The sequence below is a fragment of the Geotrypetes seraphini genome, chromosome 4 (assembly GCF_902459505.1).
Source record: "Geotrypetes seraphini chromosome 4, aGeoSer1.1, whole genome shotgun sequence".
NCBI lineage: Eukaryota > Metazoa > Chordata > Amphibia > Gymnophiona > Dermophiidae > Geotrypetes > Geotrypetes seraphini.
The window spans coordinates 373400-388405 of NC_047087.1; the positions used below are offsets into that span (position 1 = coordinate 373400).

The following is a 15006-nucleotide window of genomic DNA, read 5'->3' on the forward strand; positions in this document are numbered from 1 at the left end:
TCCCTTTTTACAAAATTATGAAGTACAGTGGTGCCTCGCATAACGGACGCCTCGCACAGCGAACGCTGCGCATAAGAACTTTTTGTCTTGCTCCCTATAACGAACTTCGTTTCACACAACGAAGTCGCCCGAGGGGCCCGGGGGGGGGCGGAACTACTCTCGCCGCTTCCTAATGTGAGCCGGGAACAGCAGCACCCTCCTGTCTGAATGCAGTGTTCCATCATCTCCCTCCACCTTACCTTAGATGCCGAGTTTTCCGGCTTTCTTTTTCGGCCAGCCACACACTTTCAAAGAGCAGCACATGCGCGCATGCTCTGTTGTTCAATCTTCTCCTCTGACGCAACCGGAAACCGGAAGTTGCAGGAGAGGAGAACATTGATCAACTTCAGCAGCTGCGCGTGCACAGCTTTTTGAAAGCGTGCGGCTGGGTGAAAAAGAAAGCTGGCAAACTCTGCATATAAGGTGAGGTGGAGGGAGGGAAATGTAGGGCTGCAGAACGAATTATTTTGTTTTACATGTATTCTTATGGGAAAACGCGTTTCACACAACGAACTTTTCGCATAACAAACTTGCTCCTGGAACGAATTAAGTTCGTTGTGTGAGGCACCACTGTATTAATAAAGCAGCTCCTTTTATATCTTGTATTTGCACATTCACATCTACTTTACATAAGAGTCTAGCCCAGTATCCCATCTTCACGGAAGCCAATCCAGGTCAAAAAGTACCTAGCAAAAGCCCAAAGTAGCAACATTCCATACAGAATCCCAAAGAAAAGCAAGATTCTGAAATCCCAAAGAGTAACAAGATTCTAAAACCCAAATAGTAGCAACATTCCATGCCACCGATCCAGGGCAAGTGGCTTTCCCCATGTCTGTCTCAATAACAGGCTATGTCCAAACCTTTTTTAAAACCAGCTACATTAACTGCTCTTACCACATCCTCTGTCAATGTGTTTCAAAGCTTAACTATTCTCTAGTAACATAGTAAATGACGGCAGATAAAAACCTGCCCATTAGTTATACCCATTAAAAATACATGATTAAATTAACTTGTCTCTTCTTTGATATTTCTGGGTCATAGACTGTAAAGTCCACCTGGTTTTGTCCTAGATTCCAAATGCTGAAGCTGCAATCCAAGCTCACTCCAGCCTATCCAACCATCCTGTTTACAGGAGTTAAGCTATGGAACGGTCTTGTTGGCCAGATTCGAAAATGTGGAGAGAGGAATTCTTTTAGGAAAATGCCAAAGACTCAACTATTTGTTAATGCATTTTTCTGAGCAATGGATTTATACTACATTGAATTTATGCTACATTGAATATGTCTTTTTATTTTCTTATTTTGTATTAACTTTTAACATTTTATGTATGTAACCCCTTGTGAACTGTTTTGGATAAAACAGTATAGAAATTAAAAAAAATAAATAAATAAATATCTATCATAAAGTCTGGCCAATAACATCCTCATGTTCCAAGTTAGTGGAGTTCCCATTGATGCCCTCCCCAGCCCAATCCTACACCAAATCATCACATATGGGACACAGACCGTGCAAGTCTGTCCAGTACCGGCCTTAGCTCTTTAATTTACATTCTTCATTTTCTAATTAGGAATCCTCTTAAGTTTATCCTACGCTTTTTTGAATTCCATCACCGTTTTCCTCTCCACCACTTTCCTCAGGAGGGCATTCCAGGCATCCACCATCCTCTCTGTGAAAAAGAGTCTTCCCCCAGGGGGCTGCAACCTGAAATTATGCCCTCTAGTTTTACCATTTTCTCTTCTCTGGAAAGATTTGGTTCTATATTACCGTATTTTCACGCATATAACGCGCGCGTTATACACGATTTTTACAAACCGTGCATAACCTTGCACGTTATACGCGTGAGCGCGTAGTACAAAATTTTTTTTACATAGTTTCCCCCCTCGACGTCCGATTCACCCCCCCCCCCCGCAGGACTGCTCACACCCCCACCCCGAAGAACCGCTTGCACGCACCCGCACCCCCACCCTGAAGGACCACTCGCACCCCCACAGCCTCTCGACCCCCCCCCCATCATGTAGAAGCTCCTACCGGTGTCCTGCTGCTTCCTCTTGGCGGTCCCGGCCCTTCTGTGAGCCCTGCTCCTGCGCTGCTTCTTCTTCCGGTGGTCCCGCCCTTTCTCTGACATCAAGCCCTCTTGCCCCGACTCCCCGACTAACCGACACGATCGGGGCAAGAGGGAGCTCAAGCCCTCTTGCCCCAGCCAACCGCGGCACCCCCGACATGATCGGGGCAAGAGGGAGTTCAAGCCCTCTTGCCCCCCCGACTCCCCGACACGATCGAGGCAAAAGGGAGCCCAAGCCCACTTGCCCCGCCGACTCCCCAACTCCCTGACAATATCGGGCCAGGAGGGAGCCCAAGTCCTCCTGGCCCTGGCGACCCCCCCCCCCCACTAGTTGTTCGGGCCAGGAGGGAGCCCAAACCCTCCTGGCCACGGCGACCCCCTACCCCCACCCCGCACTACATTACGGGGAGGGATCCCAGGCCCTCCTGCCCTCGACGCAAACCCCCCTCCCCCCAACGACCGCTCCCCCCAAGAACCTCCGACTGCTCCCCTAGCCGACCCGCGACCCCCCTGGCTGACCCCCACGACACCCCCACCCCCCTTCCCCGTACCTTTGTGTAGTTGGCCGGACAGACGGGAGCCAAACCCGCCTGTCCGGAAGGCAGCCAACGACAGAATGAGGCCGGATTGGCCCATCCGTCCCAAAGCTCCGCCTACTGGTAGAGCCTAAGGCGCCTGGGCCAATCAGAATAGGCCCGGAAGCCTTAGGTCCCTCCTGGGGGCGGGGCCTTGGGCACATGGTCGGGTTGGGCCCATGTGCCTCAGGCTGGAAATAGTGCTGCCCTTCAGCTAATTAGGGAAGCCTGCAAAGGATCACAGGTGCACCTGACTAATGTTATCTGCCATCCCCTCCTTCCTCCTCTCCCCTTTCTTGTTCATCCCTCCTACCCTTCCCCTCCTACTTTTTCTTATCAGTCGCCTAGAACTTAAGAACATAAGAACTGCCGCTGCTGGGTCAGACCAGTGGTCCATCGTGCCCAGCAGTCCACTCACATGGCTGCCCTTAGGTCAAAGACCAGTGTCCTGAGACTAGCCTTACCTGCTACGTTCTGGTTCAGCAGGAACTTGTCTGACTTTGTCTTGAATCCCTGGAGGATGTTTTCCCTTATAACAGCCTCCGGAAGAGCGTTCCAGTTTTCTACCACTCTCTGGCTGAAGAATTTCCTTACGTTTGTACGGAATCTATCCCCTTTTAACTTTAGAGTGCCCTCTCATTCTCTCTACCTTGGAGAGGGTGAACAACTTGTCTTTTATCTACTAAGTCTATTCCCTTAATTATCTTGAATGTTTTGATCATGTCCCCTCTCAGTCTCCTCTTTTCAAGGGAGAAGAGGCCCAGTTTCTCTAATCTCTCACTGTACGGCAACTCCTCCAGCCCCTTAACCATTTTAGTCGCTCTTCTCTGGACCCTTTAGAGTAGTACTGTGTCTTTCTTCATGTATGGTGACCAGTGCTGGATTAGATTAGATGAACTCCCGCTGCCAGTCATTGTGCTGGTTCTAGGCTAATGGATATCAGAGTTCAGGTGCAAAAGAGCCGAGTCATGCCTTTGAGGTACAGAAATGAAGAAGTCATGTGACCAATGTGATACAGGAGTGGCCAGTGCTAGAAATCTGGCAAAGGGGGAATTTGGGTCGGACTTCACCTGGAGAGCTATGTCGAGGACCTCTGAGAGAACATAAGAAATGCCTCCGCTGAGTCAGACCTGAGGTCCATCGCGGCCAGCAGTCAGCTCACGCGGCGACCTGTGCAGTAAACCTCTATCTATACCCCTCTATCCCCTTTTCCAGCAGGAATTTGTCCAATCCTTTCTTAAACTCCAGTACCGTACTCTGCCCTATAACGTCCTCTGGAAGTGCATTCCAGGTGTCCACCACACGTTGGGTAAAGAAGAACTTCCTAGCATTCGTTTTGAATCTGTCCCCTTTCAACTTTTCCGAATGCCCTCTTGTTTTTTTATTTTCTGAAAGTTTGAAGAATCTGTCCCTCTCTACTCTCTCTATGACCTTCATGATCTTGTAAATCTCTATCATATCCCCTTTAAGTCTTCTCTTCTCCAGGGAAGAGTCCCAGTTTTTCCAATCTCTCAGCATATGAAAGGCTTTTCATCCCCTTAATCAGTCGTGTCGCTCTCCTCTGTACTCTCTCGAGTAATGCCATATCCTTCTTAAGGTACGGTGACCAATATTGGACGCAGTATTCCAGATGCGGGCGCATCATCGCCCGATACAGCGGCAGGATAACTTCTTTCATACTGGTTGTAATACCCTTCTTGATAATACCTAGCATTCTATTTGCTCTCTTAGCGGCCGCTGTGCACTGTGCCGTCAGCTTCACTGTCATGTCCACCATTACCCCCAAGTCCCTTTCTTGGGTACTCTTAGTCAATAACATCCCTCCCATTGTATAATTGTACCTCGGGTTTCTGCTTCCCACATGCAATACTTTACATTTCTCAACATTGAACTTCATCTGCCATCTCTCTGCCCATTCCCCTAGTTTGTCCAAGTCCCTTTGCAATTCTTCGCAGTCCTCCTTTGTCCGAGCTCCACTAAATAGTTTGGTGTCGTCCGCAAATTTTATTATCTCATACTTCGTTCCTGTTTCTAGATCATTTATGAATATATTAAAAAGCAGCGGCCCGAGCACCGAGCCCTGCGGAACACCACTCGTGACCTTTCTCCAGTCTGAGTAGTGGCCCTTCACACCTACCCTCTGTTTCCTACCCTCTAACCAGTTTCTGATCCATCTATGCACGTCTCCGTCCACCCCATGGTTCTTTAGTTTCCGGAGTAGATGTTCATGAGGCACCTTGTCAAAGGCTTTCTGGAAATCTAGGTATATGATGTCTATGGGGTCTCCTCTGTCCATCTGTTTGTTAATTCCCTCGAAGAAGTGCAATAAGTTAGTCAGGCATGATCTCCCCCTGCAGAAACTATGTTGGCTGGTTATCAGAAGTTCGTTTTTTTCAAAATGTTCATCGATGTTTTCTTTTATCAGTGCTTCTGCCATTTTCCCCGGAACCGAGGTCAGACTCACCGGTCTGTAGTTTCCCGGGTCACCTCTTGATCCCTTTTTAAAGATAGGTGTAATGTTGGCTATCTTCCAATCCTCCGGGATCACACCTGTTTTCAGAGATAGGTTGCAAATTTGCTGTTCTGCTATTTCCTCCTTTAGTTCCTTCAGAACCCTTGGATGGATTCCATCCGGACCCGGGGATTTGTCTGTTTTTAGAGATCCTGCCAGTACCGAGGGCAGAAACGAAGAGGCAGACGGAGCTACAATCAATTAATGCATGGATGAGAAGATGGTGTGAGGAAGAGGGTTTTCTCTTCATGAGGAACTGTACAACGTTCTGGGGAAAGAACAAGCTTTTCAAGAAGGATGGTCTACACCTGAGCAAGGTGGGAACTAGACAACTAGCAAATAACGTCAGAAGAGCGATAGAGCAAGCTTTAAACTAAGTAGAAGGGGAAAGCCGACAGTCGACCTGGTATCGACAGTTCGGGAAACAATATCCAGTGAGGATACTGAGGGGGAAGATTGCGGGGAAGACATAAGTGGCAAGCAACAGACTATGAACAAACAAGGGAGTCAGATGAAGCGAGAGGGGGACAGGATGAACATACTACAAGGGGAAGTCAAAATGGGACTGGATGATGAGAAGGAACAAGAGGACGACAATAGGAACACACCACAAGGGGAAGGCAATAGGAACTTACCACAAAGAGAAGACAAAAGAGACAATACTCAGGAGTTGGCAGATCAGGAAGGGTACAGAATGAATAACGGAATGCAAGGGAAAATAGCGAGGAAGGGAAAATGCCAGGACTTGAACTGCATGTATACTAATGCAAGGAGCCTAAAGAACAAAATGGGGGAACTAGAAGTCATAGAAACATAGAAGATGACGGCAGAAAAGGGCTACAGCCCCTCAAGTCTGCCCACTCTGCTTACCCACCCCGTTTATGCCCTAATGACCCAATTTCCTTATCTTGACCCTCGTAGGGATCCTACATGGGTATCCCATTTATTCTTAAAGTCTGGCACGCTGTCTGCCTCGATCACCTGTACTGGAAGCTTGTTCCAATGATCAACCACTCTCTCTGTGAAGAAATACTTTCTGGTGTCGCCATGAAATTTTCCGCCCCTGAGTTTGAGCGGGTGCCCTCTTGTGGCCGAGGGTCCCTTGAGAAAGAAAATATCATCTTCCACTTCGACACGTCCCGTGAGGTACTTAAATGTTTCGATCATGTCTCCCCTCTCCCTACGTTCCTCAAGAGTGTAGAGCTGCAATTTGTTCAGTCTCTCTTCGTACGAGAGACCCTTGAGCCCCGAGATCATCCTGGTGGCCGTCCGTTGAACCGATTCAATTCTGCGCACATCTTTACTGTAATGTGGCCTCCAGAATTGCACACAGTACTCCAGATGAGGTCTCACCATGGCCCTGTACAACGGCATTATGACTTCAGGCTTTCGGCTGACGAAACTTCTATTGATACAACCCAATATCTGCCTTGCCTTAGATGAAGCCTTCTCCACTTGATTGGCAGTTTTCATGTCTGCACTGATGATTACTCCTAAATCTCGTTCTGCTGAAGTCCTAGTTAAAGTTTCTCCGTTCAAGAAGTACGTTCTGCATGGATTTCCGCTTCCGAGGTGCATGACCTTACATTTCTTAGCATTGAAGCCTAGCTGCCAGGTTGAGGACCAACTTTCCAATGTAAGCAGGTCCTGCGCCATATAATTCTGTAAACTGCATTCACTTACTATATTACATAGTTTGGCGTCATCGGCGAATAGTGTTATTTTACCTTGAAGCCCTTGAGTCAGATCCCCTATGAATATGTTGAAAAGGAGTGGACCCAGGACCGAGCCCTGCGGCACTCCACTGGTCACCTCCGATGTTTTAGAGAGGGTACCATTAACCACCACCCTCTGAAGTCTGCCACTCAGCCAATCATTGACCCATGCAGTTAGTGTCTCTCCTAACCCCATCAATTCCATCTTGCTTAGCAGCCTGTGGTGTGGGACACTGTCAAAAGCTTTACTGAAGTCCAGGTACACGACGTCCAAAGACTCTCCCAAGTCCAACTTTCTTGTTACCCAGTAAAAGAAGCTGATGAGATTGGATTGGCAGGACCTACCCTTGGTGAATCCATGCTGACTGGGATCCCGAAGATTCCCTTCATTCAAGATCGTGTCCAATTTGCTTTTAATTAGTGTTTCCATGAGTTTGCACACTATTGATGTGAGACTCACCGGTCTATAATTCGCAGCCTCTGCCCTGCAACCCTTTTTATGCAGAGGAACATTAGCTAATTTCCAGTCAAGGCCAATAATGAGAGACTAGACATTATAGGGATCACGGAAACATGGTGGAACAAGGAAAACAAATGGGACATAGTACTGCCAGGATACAAACTCTACCGAAAAGACAGGACTTACCAGAAAGGAGGAGGAATAGCACTATACATACAAAACTCAAGGTGGACAAAGCCATGGGACCGGACAATCTGCACCCCAGAGTGCTCAGGGAGTTAGGTGATGTCCTGGCAGAACCGTTAGCCGTGCTCTTCAATCTCTCACTGAGTACAGGGACAGTCCCCTTGGACTGGAAAGCAGCTAACGTCGTTCCTCTACACAAAAAGGGTTGCTGGACAGAGGCTGCAAATTACAGACCGGTGAGTCTGACATCGATAGTATGCAAACTCATGGAAACACTGATCAAACGCCAATTGGACACGGTCTTGGACGAAGGGAATCTACGGGACCCCAATCAACATGGATTCACCAAGGGTAGGTCCTGCCAATCAAACCTCATCAGCTTCTTTGACTGGGTAACAAAAAGACTGGACGAAGGAGATTCACTAGACATAGTGTACCTGGACTTCAGTAAAGCTTTTGACAGCGTCCCACACCGCAGACTGTTAAACAAGATGAAATCGATGGGGTTAGGAGAGACTCTGACAGCATGGGTCAATGATTGGCTGAGTGGCAGACTTCAGAGGGTGATGGTTAACGGTACTTTCTCTGAGACATCGGAGGTGACCAGCGGGGTGCCGCAGGGCTCGGTCTTGGGTCCACTCCTCTTCAACATATTCATAGGAGATCTGACTCAAGGGCTTCAAGGTAAAGTAACATTATTCGCCGACGACGCCAAACTATGTAATATGGTAAGCGAGGACAATCTACAAGATATTATGGCGCAGGACCTGCATACATTGGAATGCTGGTCCTCAGCCTGGCAGTTGGGCTTCAATGCTGGAAAGTGTAAGGTCATGCACCTGGGTAGCAGAAACCCATGCAGAACTTATACCTTGAACGGGGAGACCTTGACCAGGACTTCAGCAGAACGAGATTTAGGAGTAATCATTAGTGCAGACATGAAATCTGCCAATCAGGTGGAGAAGGCTTCCTCAAGGGCAAGACAGATGCTGGGTTGCATCCGTAGAAGTTTCGTCAGCAGAAAGCCTGCAGTCATAATGCCATTATACAGGACCATGGTGAGACCTCATCTGGAATACTGCGTGCAATTCTGGAGGCCACATTATCGCAAAGACATGCAGAGGGTCGAGTCGGTCCAAAGGATGGCCACCAGAATGGTCTCAGGGCTTAAAGGTCTCTCGTACGAAGCAAGACTAAACAATTTGCAGCTCTACACTCTCGAGGAACGCAGGGAGAGGGGAGACATGATTGAGACGTTTAAATACGTCACCGGACGTATAGAAGTGGAAGATAACATTTTCCTTCTCAGAGGACCCTCAACCACAAGGGGGCACCCGCTCAAACTCAAGGGCGGGAAATTTCACAGCGACACCAGGAAGTATTTATTCACGGAGTGAGTGATTGATCAATGGAACAAGCTTCCAGTACAGGTAATCGAGGCCAGCAGCGTGCCAGATTTTAAGAATAAATGGGACGCCCATGTGGGATCCCTACGTGGGTCAGGGCAAAACATTGGCTAATCTTAAGGGGAGGGTCTATAGAGTGGGCAGACTTGATGGGCCTTGGCCCTTTTCTGCCGTCATCTTTCTATGTTTCTATGAGTTGGAATTCGAAGTTGAGTGAGGGTGAAGGTATGGTTGCTCTTACGTCTAAGATTTTGTTGTTGAAAAAAGTGGCAAGGGTTTCTGCTGAGGGCATACATTCATTTTCCCATAGCAGGATTTGGGTAGTGTCTGTTAGTCTGTTTACCAACTTGAACAGTTTTTTGCTATTTGTTTTGCGTGTCCCTATTTTTTGTGCATAGTGTTTTGTTTGTTTTTCTCTAATCAGATTTTTGTAGTTTTTCATTTTTAGTTTCCAATGTATTTTGTCATCCTCTTTGTTTGTTTTTTCCAGATTCTTTCTAGTTTTCTCAGTTCCTGTTTTAGAGTTAGTAATTCAGAGTCGAACCATTCATTTAGTTCCCTTTCTTTCTTTTTGTATGTTTGGAAAGGTGCTATTTGATCTAACACTTCTTTGCTAAACTTTGTCCATCTAGTTGGGAAGTCCTGTATTTCCTCAATTTTTGGTTGTAGTTAGTAGTGGGCCCAGAATTCTGTTGGATTTATAGTTCCTCTTCTGGTGATTGTGGCTGGTTTTGGGTTTTTTCTTTTATATTTTTGTTGGGGTGATTTTTTTTTGCCAATATATATCAAAATTACATATGTAGTGATCTGACCAGATGCATTTTTCCCAGGTCCCTGTGCTATGATGGATCTTTGGGTCAGGGATTTCTTTTTGCAAAAGGGTAATTATGTCTAGTTGGTGGCCTTTTTCATGTGTTTTCTCTGGTTTTGGTATTATGAAACCGAGAGTTTTTAAGAAGGTGTTAATTTCTATTACGTCTGGTTTTTCCACCTGCTCTAGGTGAACGTTTACGTCTCCCAGTAGCAGGTTGTACGTTCCTTTTATGGTATTAATAGTGAGGTATTTGAAAAACTCTTCTTTAGTATTATTCCACTTTTTGGGGGGAATGTAAAATAGTGTCACGGTTAATGCCTCTTCCAGTTTGGAAGAGTACTAATTGTAATGTTATTTCTTCCATTCATTTTTCATGTACACACAATATAATCTCATTAATTCATAATAGTAACCACAAAATTTTTTTTAAAAACCAACACAAAGCACACTGTACGCTGAGAAAATGTTAATTATCATTAACAATTGGGGGGTCTTCAAAGAGGTCAGGCAGATATGCAATCAGTAACAACTATAGAAATAGACATATTTAGTACAAAATATAGACAGCAGATTAGATATTCTCAAAATTGACACATTTCGATCACTAAATTTAAAATAAAATCATTTTTCCTACCTTTGTTGTCTGGTGATTTAATCAGTTTCTGGTTGGACTTCCTTCTGACTGTGTATCCAACATTTCTTTCTTTCTATCTCCTGCATGCTTCCTCTCCTCCGGACCTCATTCCCTTCCCAAACCAACATCTCTCTCTGTCTTTCCATGAGTCCAACTTTTCTTCCTCTCTCCTCCACCCCTATTGGCAACATGTCACCTTCTCTCTCCTTCCTCTGTTATGATCTTGCATCTCTCTGTTCTTCCTCAGGGACTCTCCCCCTCTGTCTCTTCTGTCTGCACCTCCCATAGTCCAGTATCTGCCTCCTGTCTTTCCACTTTGGTCCAGGCTTCTCTCTCTGTCTTCCTTCAGCTTACAACCCTCCCCCCCATGTCCTGCATTCAATCTCCTTCCTTCTGGGTCTTCACTCTCTCTCCTTCCTTCCTTCCTCCCTCCTTGGTCCAGAATCTTTCCACCTCTCTCTTCCCTCTATACACTCCCAAGTCCCACATCTACCCCCTCTCTTCTGCCTCCCCTTTGTTTCAGGTTTCTCCCTCTATCTTCCTCCTACTAACATTTGGAGTCCTCCCACCTTTGCAGCAGGGGAGGGAATGAGAATGTGAATGTGAGGGAGACATTTGCCAATGGGGTGGAGAATGGAAGAAAAGTTGGACTCATAGAGGGACTCCAGAAATACATTCACAGATACACAATACATGTTATCCAGGTAGAAAGGGAGAACTATATTAATCTATTACAATTAGGTAAAAGTAAGTCAACAAAGTAGATGGGCAGAGATGATATACTTTTGTACGTCTAGGCAATGGCTAGTGATGAAAGCTTTCAGGATTACTGCTGAAACAATACAATAATACTGGAACTTTTAGGCCTTTAAACTCTCTCCACCCAAATACTTTATCGAGCTGCCTTTAAGAACCAACATTTACAGTCCAGAGCCTCAAGACAAGAAAACAAATTCAAGATTTGAGTCCCAGCCTCTCATACCCACCAATTTTCTACACTCAAGTCTCCTGATGAGGATACTAATAAGTGGAGACTGACTCGGGACATAGCCTTCTCTACCTCAAAGAACTGGTGGTCCTTGTGGAAGACGGCCGACCCCCACATCCCCAACGCTCTCCTCCGGGGCATCTTCCCCCAGAAAGCGATGCGGTATGATAGAAGCTAGGGGGAAGAATGCAAAGAGGTCCAATCAAAATCTGCCCCTCATTGCTGCTGCTCTTCCTATTGGCTGAGCCGATCGCAGCCTTACCGCTTGGACCAACCGGCGGGAGCCATACAAAGGCAGGGTGCGAGAGATGCCCTGCGGGAAGGGGACATAGTAGGAGAAAATGCCAACACAGAACTTTTTTTTTCTCTCAAAATGTTACTCATTGGAGGAAGACAGCCGGGCGTCCGGCTAAAAGGAAGAACACTGTACTTGTTTATTTTTTTTATATGATATCAGTATATGCAGCAGCAGGATGATTAACTGACACAGGCTTTTCGAAAATAAGCACAGTGATTGTTTTTAGCATGTGTTTATTGTGCAGTGGGTTGTTCGGATCCTTCATGAGCAAAACATTTATGCATATAATTAAAAAATAATTATATCTTGCACCATATAAAATCGTAGTTGGATAACAAAAATACAGTTTTAAAACTTTTGTGCTGCAGGTGCCTAATTTACAAATGCACATAGGCGCCTATACTGCCTTTGGAACAGTAACAAGACCTTCAAGGTAGGGATTTGAAAGTTAGGTGGAACCCCCTGAGTCCTCGCCCCCTGTTACCGTCAAGCGGCGATCCCCTTGGATGTCCCGCCTCGCCGGAAACAGGAAGTCGCGCCAGAGCAGCAGAGGGACGGAGATAGTTCGTGCGGCGCTCACGTGCCCAGGATCCTCCGCCACGTTCGAGCACCGCCTCCCTCCTTCCAGATGCCGCGCTGCGCTAGGCTAAAGTTCTCCTGGCGCATGCGTGTGGGGGGCCTTCACTTGCAGCTAGTGTGAAGGGACTTGAGATGAGGCTTGGAGAGGGTGGGGGATGCCTGGGATGGCTACACCCAGGATCTCTAAAATGAAGGGTATAAATTGCAGAACTAATAATAATAATAACAACTTTATTCTTATATACCGCCAACAATCTTGCGACTTCTAGGCGGTTTACAGCAAAGAATATTGCAATGTACATCTGATAGTAACAGCATTAATGATAATAACAACAGTTATGTACTGTAGGGTCGTGAAGTACCTTGCGGTTTGCACAGGGTTGGAAGTTAGTGATTGGGGTTATCAGTTTACAAGAACAGATTTGGGGAGTGATTGTCCTTGTTCGTTGCCTAGGTATTTTGTGAACAGGTATGTTTTCAGGTGTTTCCTGAATTCTCCATAGTTGTTTGTGTGTGTAATTAGTTTATCTAAGTCTTTGCCCCATAAGGCTGCTTGATAGGATTGAAGTTGTTGATGGTATCTCTTATATTTGCATCCTCTGGCTGGTGGGGAGACGAATTTCAGGTGTAATCTTCTCTCATGTCTGTTGGTTGGGTATGAGAAGAGGTCTGTTATGTACTTAGGGGCTAGACCTGATAGTACTTTGAAGCATAGACATCCCAGCTTGAACTTCGTGCGTGCCTCCATTGGTAGCCAGTGCAGGAGTCGGTAGGAAGGGGTTATATGATCGGACTTCTTCAGCCCGAAAATCAGCCTGACTGCTGCATTTTGTATCGGTTGTAGTCTCTGCATTTGCTTCTGGGAAATTGCCAGGTGGGTGATGTTACAATAATCAAGGTGGCTTAATATTAGGGATTGTACCAGTATTCTGAATGCTGAAGCGTCGAAGTATGCTCTTATGGACCTAAGTTTCCAGAGAGTGAAGAACCCTTTTTTGACTAGGGAGTCCACATGGTCTTTCATAGTTAGACCTTGGTCTAGTATTACCCCCAGTACCTTCATTGTTGGCTGGATGGGGTAGTTAAGATTGTTTATGTGTAATGATTTTGTCGTGATATTTGAGAGTGGCGAGGCTATAAAGAATTTAGTTTTATCTGAATTGAGTTTCAGTTTAAATTCTGAGGTCCATTGTTCCATCAGGTTTAGTGCTTGTGTTGCTGTGGGGGTGATATCGGAGGGAGAAGTATTGAATGGGATAATGATTGTGAAGTCATCCGCGTAGCTGAATACTTTTATACCCTGTTGGGCCAGCTGCATGCCTAGTGAAGATATATAGACGTTGAAGAGTAGTGGGGATAGAGGGGACCCCTGTGGAACGCCTGATGGGTTTCTCCATGTTTTAGAGAGGCTGCAGTTGAAGCGTACTTGATAGGTGCGGGATGTGAGGAATCCTCGGAACCAGTCAAGTACTTCACCTCCGATGCCGATTGCTTCTAGACATTGTAGCAATTTTTTGTGATCCACCAGGTCAAAGGCCGAGCTCATGTCAAATTGCATGATTAAGGCATTATGTCCCTTGCTGAGTAAGTTGCGTGAGTATTCTAGGGTAGCTGCCAGACAATTGCATTAATTGCACTCACTAGCAAAATATTGCTGAAAAATACAATGAAGACTCCAATTTTATGTTGAGCCAGAACTAGCCAAAGTTCAGACTGGTTTCAGAAAAGGTCAAGGAACAAGAGACATTATTTGCCACTGTTAGATGGATATTGGAGAAGAACAAAGAATACCAAAAAACGCTGTACCTTTACTTCATCGACTACAGCAAAGGTTTTGACTGTGTGGCTCACAATCAGGGAAGGATTAATTTTCAAGCCCCATTTATATGTTTTCTTATTTACTACTTTGTTTCCACTTGTAATTTTTTTTTTTTTAAATTCAAAACAAACAAAGATTAGCATACCAGTGCACAGTTTTTCTTCTATGCCAGTGTTTTTCAACCTTTTTTGGGCAAAGGCACACTTGTTTCATGAAAAAAATCACGAGGCACAACACCATTAGAAAATGTTAAAAAATTTAACTCTGTGCCTATATTGACTATATATAAAGTAATTCTCTTGAATAGGAATCAAATAAACACAAAGAAAGTATTTTATAATGCTGCCACCGCCAACAACAACACCGTTGGCGGCGGTGGCACTCAAGTGGCTAAAGAGCCGCAGTTTGCCGGCCTAGGGACAACACTGGAGGGTGGCCAGCTGTGCACCCCCTTGGGACGTAAACCCGGGGTGGGGCAGACTGCCCCCCCCCACCCTGGTATGCCACTATCTGTACCTCACTCCCTTCCTATGACCAAAAATTCTCCTTTCTTCTATTCCCCGTGTACACAACCATCTCTTTCCCTCCCTTCCTCTCTCCCAAGTCCATGCCTTCTGTGTCCAAAAACCCATTCCCTCCCCCACCGCAGCATCTCTTTCCCTCCCTTCCTCTCTTCCAAGTTCATGCTTTGTGTCCAAAATGCACTCCCTCCCCCCTTTTGTGTTCCGTGTTTGCCTCCCAGACCATCTTTGCAACTTTCTCAGCAAAACGAAGCTCAAGCCGTGAGGCTTGTCTTCTGCTTCCTGCCTGTCCTGCCGCGCACAAATAGCCGAACGGAAGTATTTTCCGACGTCAGCGCTGACGTCGGAGGGCAGGCTTTGCTTAAGCCCTCCCTCCGACGTCAGCGCTGACATCGGGG

General features: G+C 46.2%; 1 protein-coding gene across 4 annotated transcripts in view; it reads right to left on the reverse strand.

Annotated features, from left to right (window-relative positions):
• ADAT1 (adenosine deaminase tRNA specific 1) overlaps nt 1-12277 on the reverse strand; it is a 47162-nt gene extending 34885 nt beyond the window's left edge. Inside the window, exons 1-2 of one of the 4 annotated variants that reach the window (XM_033943798.1) lie at nt 12174-12190; nt 11390-11565 (exon numbers count right to left, since the gene is read on the reverse strand). Coding sequence is in view for 2 of the 4 variants with exons in the window: in XM_033943795.1 (XP_033799686.1) it covers nt 11464-11532 (69 nt within the window). In the remaining 2 variants the exon portion in view is untranslated. Of the gene's footprint in view, nt 1-11389; nt 11744-12173 lie in introns of those variants that run through there. The other 3 variants (XM_033943799.1, XM_033943795.1, XM_033943797.1) reach the window with 3 other exon arrangements.
• Nucleotides 12278-15006: the final 2729 nt, after the last annotated feature.